At 58.4% G+C, this 25,789-nt stretch overlaps 1 protein-coding gene across 1 annotated transcript in view; it reads right to left on the bottom strand.

Moving 5' to 3' along the window:
• KNDC1 (kinase non-catalytic C-lobe domain containing 1) overlaps nt 1-22,814 on the bottom strand; it is a 52,280-nt gene extending 29,466 nt beyond the window's left edge. The window contains exons 1-9 of the mRNA XM_020880005.2: nt 21,966-22,814; nt 16,670-16,868; nt 16,345-16,403; nt 7,342-7,488; nt 6,911-7,028; nt 5,100-5,782; nt 2,191-2,305; nt 1,455-1,526; nt 1,307-1,368 (exon numbers count right to left, since the gene is read on the bottom strand). Of these exons, the coding sequence (XP_020735664.2) occupies nt 1,307-1,368; nt 1,455-1,526; nt 2,191-2,305; nt 5,100-5,782; nt 6,911-7,028; nt 7,342-7,488; nt 16,345-16,403; nt 16,670-16,868; nt 21,966-22,067 (1,557 nt within the window). The 5' untranslated portion in view covers nt 22,068-22,814. The remainder of the gene's footprint in view (nt 1-1,306; nt 1,369-1,454; nt 1,527-2,190; nt 2,306-5,099; nt 5,783-6,910; nt 7,029-7,341; nt 7,489-16,344; nt 16,404-16,669; nt 16,869-21,965) is intronic.
• Nucleotides 22,815-25,789: the final 2,975 nt, after the last annotated feature.

The following is a 25,789-nucleotide window of genomic DNA, read 5'->3' as shown; positions in this document are numbered from 1 at the left end:
GGTCTGTTTCATCATGGGTGAGTTGAGGTAGTTGATGTCTTTTGAAGAACTGGTCCATTCCGTCTAAGTCGTTGCGTGTATGTGTGTGGAGTCATCTGTGCTGTTCCATTGTCCTTTTGACGCCTCCGGGGTCTCCGGGAATGTCCCGAGTCATTCCTGATGTTGGCAGTTTGTGCCTCCCTTCACTTTTTGCTCCGTCAGTAAGTTTATTAGTTTTATTGGTCTTTTCCAAGAACTGGTCCTTTTCTCGTTGGTTTCCTCTGCTGTTTTTCCATTTTCATTTCATTGACTTCTGCTCTCATGTTCCCTGTTTCCTTCTTTATGCTTTGGGTCTATTTCACTCTTCATTTCCGTGGTTCTTGAGGTGCAAGCTTAGATTACTGAGTTGAGACTTCACTCCTTTTCAAGCTTTCAGCATACAAGTCCTGTACATGCTTTGTTAGACTTAAACTATTTCATTTTTTAGTGATTATTGGAGGGGAGGTGGACAATGGCCAAGTCCCAGCTCTTCCTGAGGCCTCCTTGGAGACCATCCCTGCTGTGGGGGTGCCCTTCTTGCTGGCAGGAGGGCGGGGGGTCACAGGCTGGCTGCTCACCCTTCTCCCAGCACCCGGACGGAGTGGGCTGCCTTCCCCTTGTCCTGCCGCTCTGGTTCCAGAGTGTGGGCTTCCCCTGCACTTGAGCTGTGCCCGCTGGGGTTTCCCAGATGCCCTTCATCCTCCACGTGTGAGGCAGGTGCCCCTGGGCTCTGGTGACCACCGCTCCTGACCAAGGACCCCCCTGGGCAGTCTCTGCTTCCCACCTGCCTGCCATCCACTCCCGCTTTAGGAACCGTGTGCTTGGGGGAGCAGGAACTAACCCCTCCCCCATGCTCCCAGAAGCAGAAGTTCTACCTTGGTTTTGAACATAATTTACTTGATTATAAGTTTGTACAAGTTAATTTTTAATAATGGGTATGTTTGACAAGTGCCTTGCAAACCCATGGGGTCCTGGGGTCCATGGAGAAGTGCAGGCTGGGCGATCCTGTCACCTTCCGGGAGGCACTGACCAGGTGGATGCTCCCCGGCCCCGCAGCGCCTCCCGACCCAGGGGCTGCGCTGGGGGGGCCGCCTGAGCTCCCCATGGTCCTCACACTTGGCCCGTCCTCTCCTCGTCCCCCACCTCTCGGGGGGAGGTGTGGGCACTAGGGGGAGGGGGTGCGGGAGGTCGGGGGAGGGGTGCGGGAGGACACAGGAGGGTGCGGGAGGCTGGGGGAGGGGTGTGGACACCACGGGGAGGGCTGGGGAGGGGTGGAAGAGCCCGGTACCTTCTCAGTCGTCAGCTTCTGCTCTGCGACCTCGGGAGCCAGGAAGAACGCATTGTAAGCGCCTGAGAGAGAAGACCCCAAACCCCAATGAGCCTCCTCAGCCCGGCCGTGGGTGCTGGTGCAGCCCCAGGTGAGCCCGCTCACGCACCATTGGCAGGAGGTGGCCCGAAACACACAGCTCCATCCTCGGCCACCAGCACGGAGTCCAGACACAGGTAGGCTGCGGGGGGAGGGTGGGTCAGGGCCCCCGAGGGCTGGCAGAGCCGCAGTCAGGGCAGGACAGCCCTCCCCTCCGGATGCAGCCTTCCAGGGGCCCCGGGCAGGGCGGCTGCTGGGGTGCAGGTGCTGCGGGAAGAGGGGGGACAGAGGAACGCGGCCCGCCTGCTGAGTGCTGCCAGGGAGGGGCTTCATGGGAGGCTGGGGACCGGCCCTATGTACCCGCAGCCGAGGCTCACAGGCCAGGGGAAGCCAGACTGCAGCAACTGCCCCGTCCATCACGTGCCAGAACCACAGTGGGGCCAGAGACCGTCTCTCTGCCTGGCAGGGCTGAGCTTCGGGGGCCACACACCATCACAACATCCAAGACCACTCCCCACCGGCCAGTGGGGACAGAGTCAGCCCTGCTGAGAGGGCATGGGCTGAGCCCGCCACACGGCTCCAGCTCTGCTGCAGGGTCCCTGCTCTAAGGCCCAAGTTTTAAGCTGCGCTCTGACCCCCTCGGTCCTGTGACACCCCAGGCTGCCCCCGGCTCACAGGGTGGACACGGCCTCCCGCCCCAGGCTATGCACACAGCACACGGGCAAGGGAAGCCACGCGGCCCCCCGGGCCCGGGCCAGACGTGCTGGGGTGGGCGGCTGGGCGAGGACCCGCGGGGGGGGGGTCACCTGGGTGCTGGCCGAGCGTCCGCAGGGTGCTGAGGCACGCGTGGGACAGAGCCCAGAGCTCGTACTCCTTGAAGGGCCGGCCCAGCTTGGTCAGGAGGTCCTGTAGGGAGACACCCTGGGGGTGGGGGAGTCGCATTCAGGGTGAGGCAACCTAGGAAGGGGTTATGGAGCAAGGACCACCTCCAACACGGTGGGTGTGCCCCTCCCCCTACACGACAGGCTGGGGAGTCCCCGCGTCTGCACAGCAGGTATGGGGGTGCGAGTGGAGAGTCCAGACCCCTGTGCATGGCCAGCAGAAACATAAAACGTGCAACAGTGTGGAAAAACTGCATGGAGGCCCCTCAGAGAAGCAGACGTGGAATTACCATCTGCTCTGGCAATCCCACTTAGAAGCGGGGTCTTGAGGATGTGGTTGCACACCCATGTTAAAACAGCGCGATTCACAAGAGCAGAGAATTGGGAGAGCCCAGTGCCTCTGGGCGATGAGCGGACAAGCATGCTTGGTCCATCCACACGAGGGACATCACTGAGCCCCACAAGGAAGGGAATCCTGACACAACGACAACGCGGATGAAGCCTGGGGACACAGGTCAGTGACATGCCAGCCACAAAGGGACGTTGACTCCTCACACATCATGGACTGAGGGGTCACAGCCAGAGGCAGGAAGCGGATGGGAGGGTATCAGGGCTGGGCGAGGGGAACAGCGGTCCATGCTCCAAGCAGGCAGTTTAAGTTTGGGAAGATGAGAAAGTTCTAGAGGTGGTGGTGGTGATGTCTGCACAGCAGTGTGAGAACCTAATGCCACCGACCTGCACACTTGAGATGGTAAGACGGTGATTTCATGTTACGTGTGTCCCCCTTTCCTTGCGACCCCGACCCCATAAAAGTCCCAGAATCAGAAGACTGAGCTCAGCTGGGAGGGAGTTCTCTGCTTTGGGGCCACAGGAGGAGCTAGGCCGAGCTGCCACCCTCGGACACAGATGTGCGTGTTTAGAGGAAGGTTCCGGAGGTAGTGGCTTCACTGCTCCCGGACCCCACTCCACGCCCAGGGTGCAGCCGCTCTGGTCCTGCAGCTTCCCTGCCTGCCTCACCTAGGCTGTCTGGGTTCTGGGGCACAGGGCTCCCCAAGCCTCCTGCTGCTTGTGGGACTGGAGCAGCCAGCTTTGCCCCTGGGACGTGCTCTACAGAGGTCTGGGGCTTAGTCACGGGAGGCCTTTGGGGTGGAAAAGCTGGTGGCTGAGACGATGGCTGGGCTCCCCGTCAGCTCTGCCCCAACGCCACCAACCCTCTGCACGTGGTCCCCAGCCTCTGTTTACCCATCTGGGACGCGGGCTGTCGTGAGGCTGTTGAGCATTTGAAGGGGAGTGGGGCCCCTGGCTCAGGCCTGAGGTTTTCACCCCGGAGCCTGGCTCTGCGTACACGAGTGTGGCCGTGTGGGCAGACACTGTGGGGCGGGGCAGTGGGACAGTGTGCATGGAGTGGCCAGCGTGTCAGTGCCTGCTGGGGTCTCCAGGAGAGATTTCCATTTTAAAGTAACCATATTTTTCATGTAAATTACCCTCAGGTGCTTGTCAGAATATGAATAAAACTATAACTCAGTCAGCCCTCCCCTTGAACCTCTGGGTCAGCAGTGAAGTTGCTCAGTCGTGTCCGACTCTTTGGGACCCCATGGACTGTAGCCCACCAGGCTCCTCTGTCCATGGGATTCTCCAGGCCAGAACACTGGAGTGGGTTGCAATTTCCTTCTCCAGGGGATCTTCTGACCCAGGGATTGAACCTGGGTCTCCCACATTGCAGGCAGATTCCAGGGAGTCTGAGCCCCCAGGGAAGCCCTGGGTCAGCAGAGGTGGTGGCGTGAGGCTGGGGACACGGCACTGCCCCACAGACCCCCAGGTGTGTGCCCCACAGACCCCCAGGTGTTTGCCCACAGACCCCCAGGTGTGTGCCCCACAGACCCCCAGCTGGCTTTGTCCCGAGACGCTCACGGGGACCCACCTTGGGGGAGTGACTTCCTGGGGCCAAGACTTCCGCCCACAAGAGGGCTGATGGCTGCTGCAGGCCACTCAGATCACCCGCAGTCATGCTAAAAACACACTGACCTCCCGGACATTGCCTCTAAAGGAGTGCTCCATCCTTCCCAGCTTATAAACAGCCAGTGCCAGGGCCAGAGGAGCCTGGTGGACTACATTTGTAAGGTCGCAATGAGTCGGACACGACTGAAGGGACGCAGGCCAGGTCTGGAAGATCGCTGCACCGTGCCCCATCCCCCCCCCCCCCCACAACAACCGCCCTAGGGAGGCCCCACCCTTCACCCGGAAGACCCCACCTCCTTGGGGAGACCCCACCCCCGGGACGCCCTGCCTCCTGGTCAGGGCAGATGCTCAGAACCCAGTAGGAAAACACAGCACGCTGCTCAGGTTCCGATGGTAGAAAATCCACCTGCAGCGCAGGAGACCCAGGTTTGATCCCTGGGTCAGGAAGATTCCTTGGAGGAGGGTGTGGCAACCCACTCCAGTGTTCTTGCCTGGAGAATCCCATGGACAGAGGAGCCTGGTGGGCTACAGTCCACAGGGTCGCACAGAGTTGGACATGACTGAGCGACTATCACCTTTCCAACCAAGCTTGACAGGTAAGTAACCTCAACCTACATTTTTAATTTCTAACTTAGAGACACTCCTGAGTGCCAAGACTGGCAAAGCAGAGCCCAGAGACAGCCCTTGGGCCTTCTGGAAAGGCTGCTCCCTGTGCGTCTTCGAGAGAAAAACTAACCCCGCAAAGGCGTGCCTGGTTCCCCATCTTAAAGCTTGGAGATTGAGCCGAAGTGAAGCTGAGGCTGCCCTCCTTCCTTGGGGTAAATGCCCAGCACTCAGAGGGCGCCCGTGAGTGCATGTGGGACCCGGTCACCCACCTGCTCAGCGGCCGCCCTGTCGGGCTCCCGAGCTCCGGCCACAGTCCCCTCGTCAGGCTCCGGAGTCCCTAGGTCTCCACCCGCATCTCGAGGGCCCTTGGAACCAGGCGGGGGACTTTCCCGCGTGGGGCTGCCGCAGCCCACCCACTTGTCCCCTCCGCAATGGAGCTCGAGCTCTCGCTCCAGCCACAGTCTGGATGCAGGCTGTGCCTGGAAGCTGGAAAGGCCATGCTTCCCCTCTGGAAAGGCCTTCTTGGGGTCTGGAGGGAAAAATTCCGATGCAGGCAGCTGGGTTTTCACGCTGGTCAGCGACAGGCAGAGGGCGCCGGACTCGGGGCCGTCCGGCGGGAGCCGGGGGAACGTCCGCACCTTTCTCAGGCGGCTCCTGTCCAGGAAGCCTCTGTCCAGGTCAGCCGGGGGCCGCTGGGCATCCAGGAGGAGGCAGGCCAGCTTCTCGGGCGCCAGCCCCTCCTGACCCGGGCTCTCTCCATTCTTCACAGGAGAAGACAGCAGAGCCTTGGAGGGCGGGGTTCCGGGGTGCTCTGGGCCTTCTCTGGTGGGACTCGGGGGCCAGCCCTCCAGGGCAGGCATGGCCTCGGGGTAAGCAGAACGGTCCCCCAGCTGCCTTTTGGGCCCTGCACTTCTGGGAGCCAGTCGCCCCCTCCAGGTGATGTCGCTGACATCTGGCGGAGAGCAGAGCATAGTCACTGCGGAGGGCGGCGGCCTGGGTGGGCCTCTCCCTGCCTACGGCCACCAGTGAACGCACTGCTGCAGGACCGCCGGACCGCACCCCCCAACACCCCGGTACTGGCCCAGAAACGCCCTGGCCTGCCTCCTTAATCGCACCATCCTGGCTAATTAATGAGTCTCCAAGGCTACAGTGCCCCGCCCCCCACCCCACCCCCACCCAGGATGAGCTTCCTATGGGGGAAACGTTTCCTAAGGCCTGTCTAATCACTTCATCCAAAAAGCCCATCGTTTTACTACTACAATTACACAAGCGATCCTCCCCAAAGGAATAAATTAAACCTGGCTGCAGCCCCGCCTCGTCTTCACGCAAAATCTTCCGCGCACATGTGTCTGTGTGAACTGCTCTAGAGACACTCGCCCCCCTACTCCTGGGGGCCTGCAGCCCCCACCCCGAAGCCTCCCCGCTGTTAGAGCCGCCAGCGGGCCTGGTGCCACTGCAGCGCCACAAATGCAGACTTGGTGGGAAAAGCTGCTGCTTGGCTGGGAAAGGGGCCCTGCCGCCCCCAGAGGCCTTGCTTCCCCCAGGGCCCTCCCAGGCTCCGTGCTTCGAGCACAGCTCAGAGCAGACGCTGGCACTAGTTCAAAGTGCCACTCGAGATTACACCCCAGAGCCGTGAAAATCCTAGATTCTTCAGCAACAGCGTGTGCGGCAGGAACCAGGTGGGCGCCAGAGGACTGCGCTGGGTCCATGGCCCCAAGGCCCACGAGCAGGACAGAGGTGAGGGGTCCTGGGCACCCACTTCCCAGATGACCTGCCTCTCACCTCTGCTTGGGTGTGTGTATGTGTGCGTGTGTGAGCTTGTGGGCGTGCGCTGCGTGTGTGCGGGGCTCGGCCTGCTGTCTGAGTGGTCTAAATAAGTGTGTCCGAGTTTGCATGGACATGTATGTTTCTGTGTGTGCTGGGGTGGGGCACATGTGATCTGTTTGGATACGCGTGCATGTGAGTGTGGGTGCTTCCACGGTGAGTACGCTGGTGCTGATGTGTGCACACCCACATGTGCACGGCTGTGTGCGCGGTAGTGCCTGGGCACGCGTGCTGGCGGGCTGACGGGCGTGCTTACCTTGGAAGGCCACGAAGGACTCAATGGAGAGCACCTTCCTCCCGGCGGCCGACAGGCTCCGGCACAGGCGGCAGGACGACGTGAGCTGCATCTTCTCCTCACACAGGGCGATGATGCTCTGCGGCGGGTGGGCGCTCAGCCCGCGCCCCCGCCTCGGGGCGGCCCCCACCCCCGCCCGCTAAGCCTTCCAGGCTCTGGGGTCACGGGTCGGGGCTGGGGGCGCTTACGCAAACCCGCAGATTCTGTCCCGCCCATGACCGTTACATGGCGCACCCTTCATCGCCGAAGTGCAGAGTAAAAGTCAGGAGCCCGGATGACCGGGTGGTGGCGTACCCGCGTGCTTGCCGGGTGTGCGAGCGCGGGCGCGTGGGCCGGGGGCGCAGGGCTCAGGGTATTTCCTGGGGTGAAGCGGAGCAGGACTGAGCGCTTACCTGGAGGTCGGGCCGGTCCCCGGGGTCCTCTGCCTGCATCTGGCCCAGCAGCGCCTCCAGCTCCTGGCTCAGCCTGGGCTGGGGCTCGGGCTCCGGCACGTAGTCGAGGGCAGCCTTCAGCGTGGCCCCCAGAGAGTAGATGTGAGCCTGCAGCACCAAAGACCCGCTGGGGCCGGGGGTGGGGTCGTGTGGGCCCTGGGGGCGGGGCGGGGCCGTGGGCGGGCCTGGGAGCGGGGCCGTGGTGGGGCGGGGCCATGGCAGTGAGGCTATGGGCGGGGCTGTGGGGGCCGTGGCCGTGGAGTCATGGGCGGGGCTGTGGCCGTGGCCGTGGACGGGGCTGTGGAGCGGACCTGGGGGCGGGGCCGTGGGGTCGCGGTCGTGCAGGTCCGCGCACAGCACCTGTCGCACACGGTGTTGCTCTTCCGGGCCAGGAGCACCCCTGATCTTTCCAGGGCAGCTCCCCGCCCCATCCCCCACCCCCCAGACATCTCTATTCCCGCCCTAACTTTTCCTCTCTATGCCCACTCATGGACTTCGCTATTTCTCTGCTGAGGGGTTGCCTGTTTTGGGTGCACTCCTGGTGGCTCAGATGGTAAAGAATCTGCCTCCCAATGCAGGAGACACAAAAGACGCGTGTTTGATTCCTGGGTCAGGAAGATCCCCTGGAGGAGGGCATGGCAACCCACTCCAGTATTCTCGCCTGGAGAATCCCATGGACAGAGGAGCCTGGCGGGCTATGGTCCACTGGGTCGCAAACAGACACCACTGAGGAACACTTTCCCTTTTCACATGAAGGGACTGATCTTGGTCTCTGTGTCACATATATGTTCTCTCTGTCACTGATCTTTTAACTTTGTTCATGTGCCTTTGACATTCATTCAAAAATTCTACTGTTTATTTTTCATTTGTGAAATCTGCTACTGTGACCAGCACTGCAGTGACCATCCTCACGTGGATGTCTTCATGCAACCACACCACGTTCACAAAGGCTCAGGCCCTACAAGTGGGCCTGCCGTTCAGGGTCATGGCCAGCTGCTAAGGACCTTCGCTCATGAGTGAGATAATTCTTTTTTATTGGCTTCCTTGGAGGACCTTCCCTAGCCCAGGACAATAAAAACTGCTTCTGTGTTTTTCCAATACATTTGTAATTGTGAAGCATAGAACTCTGACCCATCTGGGATGTGTCCTTTTGCTGGGCACTGCAGGGATGGGGGTTTGTTTCCTGGTGGACAGCCACGAGCGCAGCTGAGTAAGAGCCCACCCTCTGCCGGCCTGAACCTCATCCTGCTGCCCTCGCTCCCAGGGCCTGCGCTCTGGCCTCCCCTCCTCTTATTCTGTGTCTCCCTCTGTCCAGACTGTGCTCTTTTAATCATGGTAGCTTCAGAGTGCACCCTCACACCTGAGGACAAATTGCTCTCCATTTCCCCCCCGCACCCGGGGCAGATTATTTTCACATTTGTCAAGTTTATATATAAAGTTCCACCATTCCCATTTAAAAAAGAAACCCAGAATGGTTGGGATTTTAGTGTAACAGCACTGATGCTACAGAATTTGGGAGGACCTGCATCATGCAAGATAAAACACCTGGATGTGGGCAGGATGGCTGTCTCTAGATTGTACCATCAGCAGCACTTTGGTCCACCTGTGGACAAAGTTCCCCTGTGAGAGCTGTGGGATCCGGCAACATTTGCCAAGGGACCTGGCAGGGGTCATGCCCACCTGTTCCTCAGGTGAGAGGCAGACATGCCTCTGGCTTGGTTGTGGACCCCTTAGCTATACCGACCAGGGAAACAAGAGAGGACTCAAGTAAAATCAGAAATGAGAGAGGACATACTACAAGTGATGCCACAGAAACAAAGGATCATAGGAGACCATTACGTATACACCAAACTGGATGACCTAGAAAAAAATGGATACATCCCTAGAAACATACAGTGTACTAAGACTGAATCACGAAGAAATAAACTGAACTGTTACTAATAAGGAGATCGAATCAGAAATCAAAAACCTCACAACAAAGAAAAGCTCAGGACTAGATGACTTCACTGGTGACTTTTTCCAAACATTTATTTAGAGAAGAATTAATGCCAATCCTTCTCAAATTCTTCCAAAAATCAAATGAGAGGGAACTCTCCCAAACTCATTTTATGAGGCCAGCATTACCCTGGCATCAGAGTTAGATAAGGCAATACAAGAAGACTACAGACCAACATCCCTGATGAATACAGATGTAAAAATCCTCAACAAAACATTAGCAAACTAAATTCAAAAGTACATTAAAAGATCATATGCCATGGTCAACTGGAATTTGTCCCTGGGATGCAAAGATGGTTCAACATAAGCAAATCAATAAATGTAATTCACCATATTAAAAGAATAAAAGTTAAAATCATATGATCATCTCAATAGAAGCAGAAAAAGCATTTGGAAAAATTCAGCATCTTTTCATGATAAGAACTTGCAATAAGTTGGGTATGGAAGGGATGTACTTCAACATAACAAAGGCCACATACGACAAGCTCACAGCTAACATCACACCCAATGGTGAAATGCTGAACTCTCTCTTTTTAGAACAAGACAAGGATGCCCATTCTCACAATTCCTTTTCAACACACTGGAAGTTGTTGATAGCCAGAGCGATTAGGCAAGAAAAAGAAATAAAAGGCATCCAAACTAGAAGGGAAGAGATAAAATTGTCTCTGTGCATGGTATGATCTTACATCTGGAAAATCTTAGATTCCATCAAAAAACTTTTAGAACTAATTAACAAATGAAATAAAATTTCAGGATACAATATCAGCATACATAAATCAGTTACATTTTTATACGTTAACAATGAAATATCTAAAAAAGAAATAAGACAATCAGGAGCTTCCCTGGTGGTCCAGTGACTAAAGAATCTGCCTTGAAATGTAATGTGGGTTCAATCCCTGGCCATAACACTTAGAAGTGAATGATACTGAAAACGCTATGAGGCAAAATTCATGTTCGGATGGAAAGTCTTAGCTTTAGGCATTGACCCTAACGTTAGGAAAGAAGAAGAGCTCAGACTAATGAGCTGAGTGTCCGACTCATTAACTTGAAACAAGCACAAGAACAAAGAGACTGCAACGGAAGAGCAGGACCGATGGTGGAGCAGATGGCACAGGAAGCATCGCAGGATGCAAGCGGGCTCTCTGAAAAGCTGATGGGAGAAACTTCCCTGTAGGGGAGGTCGCTCCGGCTCACACATGGTTTGGCTTGAACTTTGTACTGACCAGAGAAGCCTGCGTTTTTAAACAATTTATTTTATTGAAGTACAATTGATTTATGTGTTAACTTCTGCTATGCAGCAAAGTGACTCATTTATACATATATATATATACTTCAAAAAAATCCTTTTCATTATGGTTTATCACAGGATACTGAATGTGGCTCCCCGACTGCGCAGTAGGACCTTGTTTACCACCTTAGACGTAACAGTTTGCATCCACTAACCCCAAACTGCCAATCTTCTCATCCCTCTTGGTAACCGCAGGTCTGATCTCTATGGCTATGAGTCTGTTTCTGTTTTGTAGATAAGTTCATTTGTGTCATATTTTATATTCCACATGTAAGTGCTATCATACGGGCTTTGTCTGTCTGACTTACTTCACTTAGTATGATCATCTCTGGGTCCATTCATGTTTCTGCAAAGGACATTATTTCATTCTTCTTCATGACTGAGTAGTATTCTGTTGTATATACACACCACATCACTTTCTTTTCTTTTTTGGCCATGCCATGAGGCTTTCAGGGTCTCAGTTCTCAAACCAGGGATGAACCTAGGTCACAGCAGTGAAAGTGCTGAATCCTAAGCACTGGACCACAGGGACATCCCTACATCTTTGTTATTCATTCATCTACAGCAGCTTGACTTATGGCCTGTTGAACACACATCGTATGACTGCTTTAACCATTAGAGAAGAGGATGCCTTTAAAAATCAGAATGGAGTTGCTGTGGTTCAGGCATCCAGGGTGGATCCAGGTGGCTGAGGGTTCAGACACATTCCTGCATCCCTGAGAACTTGGATTTCGGGATGCTGCTATTAGACTCAGGGACACCACCAGCCATTCTCAAAACAGTATCTGCCAGCAGCTGCCACCTGCAACCTTAGGTCTCAAGCCTCCCCCTGTGACTATGCAGCCATTTCAGACCCCAACAAATCCTGCTTAACCAGCACCCTTCCTTCTTGCAGCTCCAACCCTAATTCTTGACAGACAACCTAAGAAATTTTATGGGTTTTGCCTTTTAGAGCCTCCGCATTTTGTATTCTGGGGACACGATGCAGGTGCTTCTCAACTCTGTGTCTTTCAGGCTGCAGTCCTCTGTTTGGCTCAAATAGCAGCCTTTGCATTTCTATTATGGATTGTTATTATTTCTGTTGACAAAACTAAGAAAATATTGGGTATAGAAGGGATGTACTCCTTCCCGCAAGACTGGTAAGAGAAGGCACAGATAAATCATCCAAGGAGTGGAAGGGGACACCTAGAATAAGGCATTCATTAAGAAAGGATCTCCCCTGCAACTTTAAAAACACAGATAAAAATGGGTAAATTTTTAGAAATATATGGTTTATCAAAAGCTGAGTCAATAAGAAATTCAAAAGTCCTATAATTATTAAAAATAGAACAGCAATTAAAACTCTTTGCTCCAAGGAAATAGATGGCTTCCTAAGTCTGACCAGACTTTCAAGGACCAGTCCATTCCATTCTTATGTAAGCTGTAACACAGCAAAGGAAGCGGGGGCGTTTGCACATGACAAAGATACTCGCCGTCAGAAACATCAACAGAATGGAAAACCACCAGCCACTCTTGAAAATATGCAGAGATGCAAAGCAGGCATCAGTCGATCAAACGCAAAGGCGTAAAGAAAACACAGGATGCTGCCCGTTTAGGTATTTCTAAGTCGGAAAGGTTGATTTAATGTTAGAAAATAAATTGGGAGATACTGACATCTTAATAATCATTTCAAAAGTGCAGAAGCACTGCACAATAGAACACGATGCCTCTGCACAGCAGGGGCCTCAGGCAGAAGCCGTCCTGCTAGGAAGGTGGGAGGCGCTCTCAGGATGGTGGAGAATCACTGCCCTGCTCACCCTGGCTCCAGCCCACCCGGGACACTTGGGGCGGTGGACGTGGCAGCAACGCAGCCTGGCACCTTCTGCTGGTGACTCGATCAACAGCAGGCAGACTTCTCACCACTGAGCTGCCTGGGGAGCTTCCCTGGTGCTCAGACTCTAAAGAATCTGCCAGCAACGTAGGCGATACAGGTTCAATCCCCGGGTCAGGAAGATCCCCTGGAGAAGGGAATGGCTATCCACTCCAGTGTTCTTGCCTGGAGAACCCCATGGACAGAGGAGCCTGGCGTGCTGCATGCGGTCCATGGGGTTGCAAAGAGTTGGACACGACTGAACGACTAACACTTTGATCAGTTAAATAGAAAGTTATCAGAAATAATTAAGTAATTTACCACAAGGGCTGATATGAAATTAAGATGTTAAAGTGAACTGCATTTCTGTAGACTTGATACAAAAAGCAGGAAAATGTGATTACAGAGATGACCATCTGTTTACATAAAATCAGAAGAATCTCATTCCTGAGAATAATTTAGTAAAGGACATTCAAGTAAAACACAGGAGAGGTTTTAAACTGTTCCTGAGACAGTAAATAAGAGCTAAATAAACAAAGAGGAATAATGTGCTTCTAGAGGAGACCACATACTATAAGGGTGTGAGTTCTCCCCAAACTGAGGTACAGATTCAGAGCCATTCTAGTCAAAATGCCAACAGAGCTTCTCATGGAACTTGATACTAAATCCAAGCCCTCTGTGGAAGAAGAGAGACTTCAGAACAGCCAGGATGCCTCTGAAAGGAACAGGGAGTGAGCCCTTTCCCTGTGAGACACCAGGCTCCTTGTGGAGCTGGGATTGCTAATAAATGCAGGGTGCAGACCCTCCTGGACGAGAGCAGAGGTCCGGGAAGTAGACCCACTTTTGTCCGGACTGGGGGGGGGGGGTGTGTGGCTTCGCTGGAGTGTGCCCAAGGCTAGCCAGTAAACAGCTGGAAAGACTTTTCTACACAGAAAAAGATGAACTTGGATCCTTGCCTCACATTACATAAAAAAACCCACCTCGGGTGGGTTTAATGTGAACAACAAAACCTTTAAAACTCTTGGTAGAAAATGTCAGCAAATATCTGTTGGACCTTGAGGTTGGGAAGGTTTCTTAAGGCAAAAAACAAAACAAGCCACTAACAGTGAGAGAAAACACTGTCAACTACAGACTGGCACCTGCCGTCCACCTCTACAGGGATTAAATCAGGCGCCGCTGCAGCTGCCGACTTTCAGCACTCCTGAAGGCGCTCAGGGTGGAGAGCAGGAGTGAGGCCCTCTGCTCTGGGGAAGCTGGCAGGACAGGTCTTCAGACATTTAGACGCCGTCAGGACCCAACTTTATGAGCCCAGTTTCTGCATCTCCTCATTTCCAGAAAAGCACTGAAACCCTGCACGGTGATGTCTGCTCCCTGCGACTAGCAGACCTCCTGCAAGGATATGTGCTTGGGCTTCCCTGGTAGCTCAGCGGTGAAGAATCTGCCTGCTGATGCAGGAGACACAAATTCGATCCTTGGTTCAAGAAGAGCGCACCAGTGGTGGAACAACGAAGCCCGTGAGCCACGACTTCGGGGCCTGTGCACGGGGCCTGGGGGCTGCAGTTGCTGAGCCCACCGCCCTAGAGCCCGTGCTCTGCATCAAGAGAAGACCCTGCAGTGAGGAGCCCGCAGACTGCAACGAGAGAGCAGCTCCTGCTGGCCACAGCTAGTGGAAAGCCTGCACATCTGATGAATACATGAATAAATAATAACATCTAAAAAATTTAAAAAAAGAATAGGAGCTTGACTACACATAGGTGGTGCAGTGGTAAAGAATCTGCCTGCCAATGCAGGAAATGCAAGAGACACGGGTTCCATCCCTGGGTCGGGACGATCCCCTGGAGGAGGAAATGACTACCCGCTCTGGTATTCCTGCCTGGAGAATCCCACGGACAGAGGAGCCTGGGGGACCTGGTCCACGGGGTCACAGAGTCGGACACGACTGAACGGTTGAGCACGCACCCATGCCACGTCCCCTTCACCAAATCACATGCGTGCTGACCTCCCCCGCCCCTTTGGAGCAGTTTCTCAGACATATCTGAAATGCTGTCTCCTGGGCTATCGTCTCATTTTGTCCTAAATAAAACTTAACTCGCAACTCTCACATTGTGCATTTTTTTTAAGTCAACGACACCAATAATTTGACTCTATTACAAATGACAAGGCTCCCTTGGTGGTACAGTGGCTAAGAATCCGCCTGCCAATGCAGGGGACATGGGTGTGACCCCTGGGCTGGGAAGACTCCATATGCCGGAGAGCAACTAAGCCTGTGTACCGCCACTACTGAGTTCTGCAGCTGGAAGCCGCAGCTACTGAGCCTGCAGTTCCCTGGGCAAGCGGCGACCGAGCCTGCACTCCCCCAGCCTGCAAGCTACAGCGACGGAGCCCACACGCCTGGAGCCTGTGCGTGGCAACCAGGAAAGCCACTGCAGTGAGAAGCCTGCGCACCTAGAGAAAGCCAGCACAAGGCAAGGAAGACTCAGCGCAATAAATAAGTAAATAAATCCAGAAAAAAGTTTCTAGAAAAAGACGGACTGATAAACTTTTTCTTTTTTTTCATCAGAGGATGCCTTCAGGCAGCTTTTCTCAAAGCATGGTTCCAGAGGCCACACAGCTTCACAGCGGAAGGCTGCGGGGGCTCCTAGGGCTGTGGGCCGGGCGCGGGCACGGCAGACTGACTGCAGCGCCGCGGTGAGAGCCGGGCCTTCGAGAGGGTTACAAACACGGAAACAATGCCACTGTCCTCACTGTTTTTGTGGGGAGAATACTGTCACTTTTCATGAACACATGTTATACGTGTTAACATTGAATGGGTTTATGATCGTTATTATTAAATGAGTTAGTAGGTGGACTTTTCCGTATTTCTCCATTTTACCTGTAACACAGTGAGTACTGGCAGGTATACACACAAAGCTCTTTGGGTACTTGATTTTTAGGAGTATTAGGGTTCCAAGAACCAAAGAGTTTGAGAACTGCTGCCTCAAGGAAGTGAGACGTCACATTCCACAGTCAATATGACATTTGCAATCCTGACAAAACGGAGGAAAATACGGGCAGAAAAGTGTAGAAGAGCTGGAGAGAGCTGGAGAGAGATGGGCCCGCCCGCGGGCAGGCCCCACCCCACCTACATGACCATCGACCATCGACCATCGTCCGGGGCCACCCTGGGGAGGCAGGCCTGTGGAGGTGCTGGTCCCTCCGAGCGGGGGAAGCGTGCCCCCGGGCCCTCCCGGCTCTGCAGTGCCCGGGCTGGGAGCTCATGCTGGACACTCCGAAGCTGCGCAGAGCAGCACTGACCCCAGCAGGCCCGGACCCCTGCCCAACGAAGGACGTGACACCCAGCGCAGAAAGGGAAGTTCCAGGAGCTGAGATGCAAGCGGCAGGCTCTTTTCAGGAAGCAGAACTGGCACAGGTGGACCCTTGCCCTCTAGGTCTCCGCCTGCCTCGCTGCACTGGGGGCGCCCAGGGGTTCACCTCACTGGGCGGGGCCCGGCGGCCTCAGTGACCTTGGCCCGGGTGTCCCTGGTGTGGCCGTGGCTCACACTTGGGGGGATTCTCCAGGCCACAAGCCTCCCACAAGCAGCCCCCGCCAGTCCTTTAGAGGAGCTGTGACTCCTGCCAGCCACCGCTGGTAATTTTAGGTGCTTTTAACATCTTAAATATAGTCAGTTCACACTCAGACAACATGCCAGGGGCGCAGTGAGGAGCCGGTGGCCAGATGCACGCTGTCGCCGGAGCCCAGCCGCGGGGTGAGTGCCCCACGCAGCCCCTCGCGGGGGGGGGACCCCGCTGCTTGCGGAGGGGGCCAGGTGGTGGCCTCCTCGCTGCCACTTACCTCAAAGGTGTTCCCCGTCACGTCAAACTCTGGGGGCACAAAAGCTCCCTCCGGGTCATCTGGGGAGGGAAGAGAAGGTGCCGCTCACACGGTGACCCCCCAACACACGTCAGGTGAGACGGGCCACTAGGCTCTTCTTGGATGGGGGGCTATGTGCACCTGGGGCCTAGCCAGGACCACCCACCAGCGGGGCCCAGCCCCCCTGCCTCCCCTCACCCAGGCCCAGGCAGGTTGCTGTGGAAACCGGGCTCCAGACCACAGCACCCAGGGCAGGGCCCGCACCCCCGCGGGCACCTCTGTGCTCACGTTCCCACACGGGCCTCACCGCTGAGCTGCTCCATGAAGCACACGTTCCCGCTGGTGTTGAAGGCCAGCGTGTCGGGCGTGATGCACAGGGTCTGGAAGATGGCTGAGTGGGCGACGCTCCGCATCGCTAGGCTGCACTCCAGGCACACGGCCCAGGCCTCCTGCTCACTCAGGCCGCTGTCCCGCAGGGAGAGGATGTCGGCCAGGGACACGTTCTCCTGCCGAGACAGTCTGGGCTGAGCCCTGGGTGCCAGCGGAGGAGCGGGGGGCCTGGGGACGAGACCCCGTGACTGCCCCCACGTCTGGATCTGATGCAACTGTGGTCCTGGCACCCACACTCACTCACACATGCACTCACGTGTGTGCACCCAACACACTAACACACTGTCATGTGTATGTGCATGCACAGCCACACGCTGTCCCCCTACACACACACACACACAACTCTCACACATTTACTTAAACTCTCAGACATTTACTTAGTTATCAGAGGCACAGGCACGCAAAACATGCACATCCACAAGCTTGTGCCCATGTGTCCACGCAAGTCACACCTGCATGAGCACGTTCATCAGCAGGCGCTCACAATACACAGGTGCACACATCAGACACCCTGTACCTCACCGCCCTCTTCCAGGCCATTGTTTGATGCCCTGGTCAGCCCTGTGAGTCTGTGTTCACACACCACCCACCTAAAGAGAGGAGGGGGCAGAGAGGGAGCCAGACTGGGAGCTGAGGGGGGAGCATGCGGGCAGTGGTCAGGAAAGGGCCTGGACACCCAGCCTCGAAGTGGGAGTGGAGAGTGGGGTGAGTGGGGGTGAGGAGTGGGGGTGAGTGGGGGTGGAGAGTAGGGGTAGGGAGTAGGGGTGAGTGGGGGTGGGGAGTAGGAGTGAGTGGGGGTGGAGAGTAGGGATGAGTGGGGGTGGGGAGTAGGGGTGAGTGGGGTGGGGAGCAGGGGTGAGTGGGGTGGGGAGCAGGGGTGGGGAGTAGGGGTGAGTGGGGTGGGGAGTAGGGGTGGGGAGTAGGGCTGAGTGGGGTGGGGAGTAGGGGTGGGGAGCAGGGGTGAGTGGGGTGGGGAGTAGGGGTGGGGAGCAGGGGTGGGGAGTAGGGGTGAGTGGGATGGGGAGCAGGGGTGAGTGGGGTGGGGAGCAGGGTGAGTGGGGTGGGGAGTAGGGGTGAGGGGGGTGGGGAGCAGGGCTGAGTAGGGTGGTACAGAAGAGAGGTCCCCAGCTTCCTATCCCTACCAAGCTTCTGCCTCCAGCCTCCAATGCCCCACCCCCAGCGTGCTGGGTGTTCTCAGGTGCAGCCAAGCTCAGGTCCTGAAAGGAGCCTCCACCTCCTGCCTGTAAACTTTCCCTCCCTGCACGGGGTCCCCAGAGGCACGGCCAAGGAGATGATGAGTTTAAAGGGAAGGACAGCAGGCTGGGTGGCGATGCGCGTGCGGTGCTGGGGGACGGAGGTGGATGGGGCAGGTCTGCTCGGGTGACTTGGCTTCTCCCACTGTCCACGACCTTCTCAGCTCAGGGAGGGGCTCGGTGCCTCCTCCGGTGCCTGCCCTGCTCTTTCTGTTGGGTGTGGCATTAAGGTGGGTGAGGACAAGATGGCCACAGGGCTCACGGCTCCCAGAGCAGGTGGACGGGAGTCCTAAAAGGAGAATCCTGAGCAAAGAGCGGAGCACGCGGTCAGACAGGGCCAGCAGAGAGTGAACCCGAAACCTCGGCTTCCGAACCCGCCGGCTGTGCCCGGTTCTCCCGTACGAGGTCGTCCACATTCGCCTCGTGCAGGGAGGACTCACAGCCTGAGCGCCAGGGGGTGTCACGGGGCCTGGCTAGAAAGGTGCCGGGCACTGTGTGCCCACAGACGCATGCCCGCACACCGAGAGGCCCATGCACACACACGCAGACACGCACAGTCCACAGCCCGAGGACCCCGTGTAAGGAGGCTGTAAGGAGGACACATCTGAGCCAGTGCCACTGCGGGGGCCTCGCGGACTCCCACTGGCCGTGGCCACGCGGGCACCGGGCTCGCCTGCTCACACAAACAGACGTGCTGCCAGGAGAAGGTGCCCAGGGCAGGCTCACGGCTTCCGGCTCAGGGCCAGTCCTCTGCTGTCCTGCCCAGGGCAGGCCCTCAGGGAAGCCGGAGACCACACCCACGGACGGGGGAGCCCCTGCGGGGTCTCTGTGTGGCTCTGTGGGGTGACTCCCACAGGCCCCGAGTCAGTGCTTCCACTCAGAGGAGCCCGGCCCCCCAGGCGGATGGTCTCAGACCCCCCGAAACCCTGCTACTGCAGCGGGAGGTGGCATTCAGCTGAAGCAGGTTCCGGCACACCCAGGGGAGGTCCTGCCACGTGACGAGGGACCCGTGGACCCTGAGCCTCGGGTCAAGCAGGCCCCCGTCCACACCCAAGGCAGCGGGGCTTGGAGGCTGGTAGGGGCATCACAGCCAAGGCAGACATTTGTGGGCGGTGGAGGCGGGGGGCAGTGACATATTAGGAACAGACAAGCCAGTGAGGCTCTGGCTGATGGACTTGGACACTGCCCAGCAGGACGCTGCCCGGTGGGCACGGGGAGATCTGCGGGCGGGCCTCCCGGGGCGGTTCGAGTGGGCCCCCTGGCAGCTGTGTGGGCAGAGGCTCAGCGTCTGTCCCGGCTGGGAGGAGGGCCGGGGAGGCAGGGGACGCAGTCTTCCCAGGCAGCCCCCTGTTGCCACGCTGGGTCCCAGACGGGCGTCTCCTGCCGCCGGCCGGTCACAGCGAGGTGCTGGCCAGCGGGGCATCTGTCCCTCCAGGGTGGGCTGTGGGCCAGGCTGCCTGGGCCACAGGACCGCTCCACGGGCCATGGTGCGCGTTTCTTTTTTTTTTTTCATTATGCGCGTTTCAAACACTGCTCCTCTGCCTGCAGACCCCTCGGGCCCAGCCCAGCTCCCGACCCACAGGCGCCGGGGAGACAGACGTCCTGCTGGACTTGGGGGGCCAGTAAGAACACTCCCTCAGGGGAGCCTTGGGACCGGGACACCCTGCCCCCCAAGGTCCCCGAAGACCAGGGCCGCCTGGTGGCTGACATCTGCCCCTCCGGGCAGCTCTGCCTGCTCTTCTCTGGCCTCTGCGGGTCCCAGGGCAGGGGCATTGCCTGCCGGTGGCCAGGGGCTGGGGACCAGGACCCTGCTGGGTGGGGCCAGCCCTGAGCTCTCATGCCCCCGTGACCCCACAGGTCCCCAGGGAAGGTGCCCAGAGAGAAGCTGCTGGGACGGGGGGGCACCCACACTCCAGTACCAGACCCCTAACTGTTTTCCAAAGCGGTCGGTCTGCTCCACGCCCCCCACCCACAGGGAGGGCGTTCTGCCACCCCCCACCCCCCACCAAGCGGCCACCGCCCGCTTTCTACTTCTCAACCTGGCGCTGGCAGGAAGGTAGTCATGGCGGTGTATCTTGTGTTCCCTGAGTCTAATGAAGTCGAACGTTTTCTCATATATTCACCAGCAATTTGAATTTTGTCCTCGGTCACAGTGGGGGAGGGACTGTCCAGAGGCTCCTGCTGGGGTATCCTGCTCACGGGAGTCAGCTGATACAGTGAGCTGTGTAAGCAGCGAACGCCCGCGTCTCCTGCACGTCCCCACCCGGGGTTCCCTCCAGGGGCTCCCGCAGCCCGGCCCTCTGTCCTCTCAGATGGGACGGCTATGGGGAATCGCCCTGACAGCAAAGTCCTGTCGTGGGCAGTCCCACGTCCCTGGCGGGGACTTAAAGCCTTTAACACGGACCACACCCACTGTGTGCAGGCACCAGAGTCTGGAGCACGGACAGGACATCGGCTGGAGCCCCAGGGACAGACCTCTCGGCTTAGAACACACCCGGGGCAGTGCCTCCCATCAGGAGAGGCTGTGGCGAGAGAGGCCAGTTGTCTGGACTTCCTTGCTGGACAGACCACCACCGCGGCCTCCCACAACATCTGGGGGTCACAGCCACGGACAGCGGGGACCCCTGGCCCACACACTGGGCTCGGGGGGCTGCTCCATCCCCAGGGCGCTGCAACAGCTACCAGAGGGCATCAGGGATCTGCAGTGGGACGGACGGCGGACTCGGGGTGGAGGCTGCAGGTCCAAACCCCACTCTTCTGCCCTGGTTACTGGGCACCCGTCACAGAGGAGGCCCTGGAGGCGCGGGGCGGTCGGTGCAGAGAGGCCGCGTGGAGAACCACGTTCTGTGTCTGCCTCGAGGGTGGTTCGGGGGACATGAGGCTTCCAGCAGATGCTTTAGGAATCCCCCCTCCAGGAGCATCTGCAGGCTGTGTTCCAAGAGCACCCTTCACTCCGCCATAAAGCCGTGGAAATACCCACAGTTATTTATTCCCTTGCAGTTCCCTCCGCAGCCCTCTCTCTCTCACCAAATCCAGGCCATGGCAGGTGGGGGTGGGGTAGGGAGGCACCCCCCCAACCCAGGCACTGCCCCCCGCCCCCACAGACTCTGAAAGACTGTTTCTAGGGCATGAGCCCCTCTGTCCTCAGAAGCAGCTCGGCTAAGGACGTGGGCAGGGGCCAGGCGGGGGCAGGGGCCCCAAGGCCCGCAGCGACGTTGCTGTGACCCTCCAGTTCAGGAGGGCAGGTGGGTCTGCAGACCCCACAGACGGGCATGTGCTGGAATGGAGGCTCTGCAAAGACCCAAAGCCTGGGGAGCAGCTGAGCCCTCCGGCGCCACCTCTCCTGTGGCCGGCACTGGCCTCTTCAAGGGCCGCGGGGTCTCCATTCGACCCCGACCTACAGAGCTACCGCACAAAACCAGGCCCAGGGGCAGCTTCTCCAACAGGGTCGCAGGCAAACCGGCTCTAGAGGTGCATCGCCGGGTTAGTGGCCAGAAGCCCCATGGGACAGCCTCCAGGCTGGGGGGACCCCCGGCTGGAGGTTCAAGACTTGGGCTCCTGATTGAAGGCCCTGAGTCGGTCATCAGTCACAGGGCCCCCAGCCCCCACACCACCAGCTCCGAACAGGCCTGACTGGGCTCTCTGCCCGGAGGCCCCGCTCACCTCCTAGGACCGCGGTGAGGGGAAACACCGGGCTGGGCCTGGGGCCAAAGCGCCTCGCGCTCATCCCCCCAACATCTGTAACCCCGGGCCCACCCCTGCAGGGCATCCGCACCTACGGCCCACAGCTGCTGTCCGGTGGCGCGGGGTCCTGGCCCCTCTGCGGGTTGGGGAGGTGAGAACAGCTGCGGGGTCCCCTGCAGCCGGGACCTGGCCCGCGGGGGCCGGGGGCCTGGGGGGGTCTCTCTGCGAACCCCTCGGTGGGGGCGGTGGGGGGCCCGCCGTGTGGCAGGGGCTCACCTCGTCTTCTGGCAGAGTGGGGAGTGGCTCGAAGTCGTAGAAGTCCAGGTCCTTGCCGTCCTCCTCATAAAAAGCCGCCGCGGCCCGATCCATGGTCTGCATCCTTGGGCGCGCCGCCGCCGGAGCCGCCGCGTCCCCGCCGCCCGAGGTCCGCGCGGCCGGCGCCCCTCCCAGCCTGTCCTAGCCGCCCGCGGTCCCGGCTCCCCGGCCGCAGGCTCTACTCCGGGGCTGGCTCCGCGCGCCGGGCTGGTTCCGCGCTCCGGGCTGGTTCTGCGCTCCGGGCAGGCTCCGCGCGCCGGGCCGGCTCTGCTCGGGGGCTGGCCCTGCGCTCCGGGCTGGCTCCGCGCTCCCGGCCTGACTCCGCGCTCCAGGGCTGGCTCGGCGCTCAGGGCTGCTACACGCGCCAGGCCGCCATGGCAACGCGCCCGCACCCCCCCGCCCCGCGCCCCCGCCCCGCCGCCCCCGGCGCCCCGCCCGCGCGCTGCCGCAGTGTCTCCAGAGCAGGGCGGGGGTGGGGACACCTGGACTCCGGACTAGGGCTCCCGGCGCTCACTTTGGCGGGCAGCTGGGGGCGCCTGGAGCCTCTAGGGGCCTTCTGGGGATTTTGTCCCTCGGGGATGTTGGCCGTTTCCGGGGGCTGTGCTGGGGGCGCTGGAGGTCTGTGCTCGGCGGGCGCCGTTCGGGGGCGGGGCCGGTGTTCCTGAGCGGTGCGCCGCAGGCTGCGGCGGGGTCTGCGCCTACCTGGGCACACGGAGTGGGGCTCGTGGTCCACCCCAAGGAAGCTGGCAAGCGGGTATCTCACCTTCGGCCGGTACCCAGCTCTCGCCCCCACCGGCCGAGGGCGGGGCTGCCGCAGTCCCCACGCGGGGCGGGGGGTGGGGTGGCGGCTGCAGAGGCTCCCGGGGAGGGTGGGGGGACCCCGGGGAGAGGGGCGTCGGGGGGACGGCAGGAGCGCGAGTCTGGTGGAGACCAGGAGGGGACCCGTGTGAGCAGCTGCGCTCTGGCTGGCCCGCTTCTTCAGTTAGTCCGGTGGGTGATACCTAGGACCAACACTTAGAGCTTCATCCCGACCTTGCCAGCCAGCTGTGGAAAGGAAACTGGAGCAGACAACCCCTCCCTCAGTTTGGCGGCTTCCGGGCCGACACTTCATCGCCCCCTTAGTCTCTGTTGGCCTGTCTCCTCAGCACCAGGGCCAGCCTTGCCCCAAGCTGGGACCTGTGGCTGGGCAAAGAGCAGGACACCCCGACCCCAGCCAGGCAAAGATCCAGGGCGCTCCCCTCCCTGGAGAGTGAAGATCCAGGCGCCCCCCGCCCCCCCCAGCAGAGATCCAGACAGCACAGCACCCCCGTTTCCCACAGGAGGGGGCATGTGGTCTCACCAGCTTGTGTGGGCATGGCTGGCACCCCCCCCCGCCCCCAGGTGGAGCAGTGGGCCAGGGCTCCCACAGGAGAGTGGGCACTGCTGCCAGACTGCCAACATCACCCTCGCAGCCTGGCCGGGCACACAGCAGTCACTCTGTAAACACTGCTGTGTGAAGAAGTGGACTTGTGGTAAGCCCTGCAGAGTCCCAAGATTCGGGGGACTGATTCCATCCTGGCTCAGGGCTCGTGGCCTCGGGGCCTGCGATGTGACCACGGGTGGGCACTCAGGTCAGGGGAGAAACCGGGGACAGTGAGGCCTCAGGCTGGGGGCCGGGGCTCCATGCAGCCTCACTTTGTGCAGCCCCCCCCCCGCCAGCACCTGAAGCAGAAAAGGGCTCTGGCTGTCTGGAAGCTGAGAGCTGGGCTCTTAGACCCAGTGTGTCTGGGCTGTGGGCAGGCACTGCCCGGCGCCTCAGAAGGAGGAGCCCTGCTCCAGAGCCCCAGGCGCCAGCTGCGGCCTGGCCTGGACCCTGTGTCCACAGAGCTGGGCGCCCTGGCTGCAGGGTCCCCGTGCTGCGTGGTTGGCGGCTGCCGCCTCCCCCTCTCCAGGGCTGGTGTCGAAGCGCTGCTGAAGCCAGTGTGTGGCCTTGACTCCCTGCCCACCACCCGGCCTCCATGCCCTCCAGGGGCCTTGGGCTTTATGCCAACTCTGTCACGGGTTCTCGGGTCTCCGGGCTGCCAGGCCCAGGGCTTGGGGGCAAAGATCACCCCCTAACTGAAGGAGCCGTCTCTGTGGGTGCTTCTGGGTCTATGGCATTGTCTGCTTCGGGAAGAGGTACATCCGATTTGGGTAAAATACAGAGCAGGCGGGCTGTCGATGCTGGCCGAGTCTGCTCTGGCTGGTGCAGCCTTCAAGTGCTCAGTGGGCATCACCCATCTCCTTGGTCAGACAGGGACCAGGGCCTGGGCCAGTGGGGCGGGGACTGGGGACCTGGGCCAGACACACCCGGCAGGGGCCACGCTGCCCTTTTTTCTTCTCCTGGTCAGTGGTCTTCCTTGTTCAGTGGAGTGACCAGATGCTTGTGCTGGGTGTTTTGTGAATCTCACTATGTGTTTGCACACTTGCCGGTGCTTACGGCAGGCTTTGCTCCCAGGAAGGGTGTGGCCCCTGTGTTCTGGCATGGTGGGTGCTTGTCGGTGTGGTTATGTGACTGTGACGTTGCTCTTGAGAGAGAAGGCTTCCAGATCGGGCCTCTCGGCCTCCCCAGAGCCGATGGGATGGCACAGGTGGGACAAGGACCTCCAGGCAGAGCTGGGCCCATGCAGAGTTAATGTCAGCCCCAGACAGGCCCGAGTCCTCATGAGCAGACTGCAGGAAGGGCCCCTTGCCCTGGCTGAGGTGTCTCCGGCACTCGCCTAGTGAGCTAGGTCCCCCCCCGCTTCCTGGGGGACCTTGGTGCCACCAGAATCCTGCAGAGGCTTCCGAGCTGCACCGTCAGCTCCATGGCCAAGGCCACGACCCAGAGGGTCCCGCCTCCTCATCCCTCCGACCCACCGACTCGCTCTGCTGCACCCCCATCTCCTCCAAGACCCTCCGGCGGCCTGCAGGCAGGCCCTGGACTGAGCGCCTTCCCTGTGCGCCAGCCTCGGGCCTCCCCAGCTCCTCCAGTTCGGTGACCAGGGGTCGTGCTCTGCGCGAGGCTTGGCCCTTGTCACACCTGGACCCCGCCTGTTCTTCGGAGCCTGTCTCTCCTGGCTTCCGCATGCAGTTCCTCTGAGTGCAGGGGCTGGGGTGGAAGGGAACACTGAGGGTGGGTTTTCAAAGCCTTGGCTCCTGTTTTCCCAGAAAGAATCTTGAAAAGCTGTCATACCACTGTGCATTTTGAAATTGACATCTGTGGCTTTGAAAAAATAAATGTAAATCATTGTAAAGAATGTTATTTCTATTGTGGTATAAATATTGACATTTTGCAATAAAGCTGTTAGTCATTCCTATAAATGTACCCAAGGAGCTAAAAACCAAAATGGTTTTGATACCCACTATCAATCAGTTAGGGAAGAAAAAACATAAAGTACTACATAAACATGTTTTTCTTAAATAGTCAGGCATCTCTGTCATAACATTGTCCTCAAACTCATTACAGTCATCTGACTTCGGCCAGAATTTTATCCTACTGTGGTATATTTTTATGCTGGAAAATTTCTGCAGATTCTCCATAATACTTCACAACAAAAATGCATTAAGTTTTGATAAATCGAATGCTTATTAGATAAAAATTTTTAAACATTTTTGTTTTCAGTGACCATAAGACTCATTTTATGGTATCGAAATTCTAACCACGTCTCTCCCCAGATAGAGACGCGCACACGAGGACCTGGCAGGCCGGCCGGCTCCTGCTGGGGCGCCTGGGCCAGGCCATCACCCGGGGGCCGTCACTCGTGCCTGTCTCTTTGTCCCCATGC

This window comes from Odocoileus virginianus, chromosome 7, assembly GCF_023699985.2.
Source record: "Odocoileus virginianus isolate 20LAN1187 ecotype Illinois chromosome 7, Ovbor_1.2, whole genome shotgun sequence".
NCBI classification, from domain to species: domain Eukaryota; kingdom Metazoa; phylum Chordata; class Mammalia; order Artiodactyla; family Cervidae; genus Odocoileus; species Odocoileus virginianus.
Note: the sequence above shows the minus strand (reverse complement) of the source record. Positions and strands in the feature narration are given on the sequence as shown.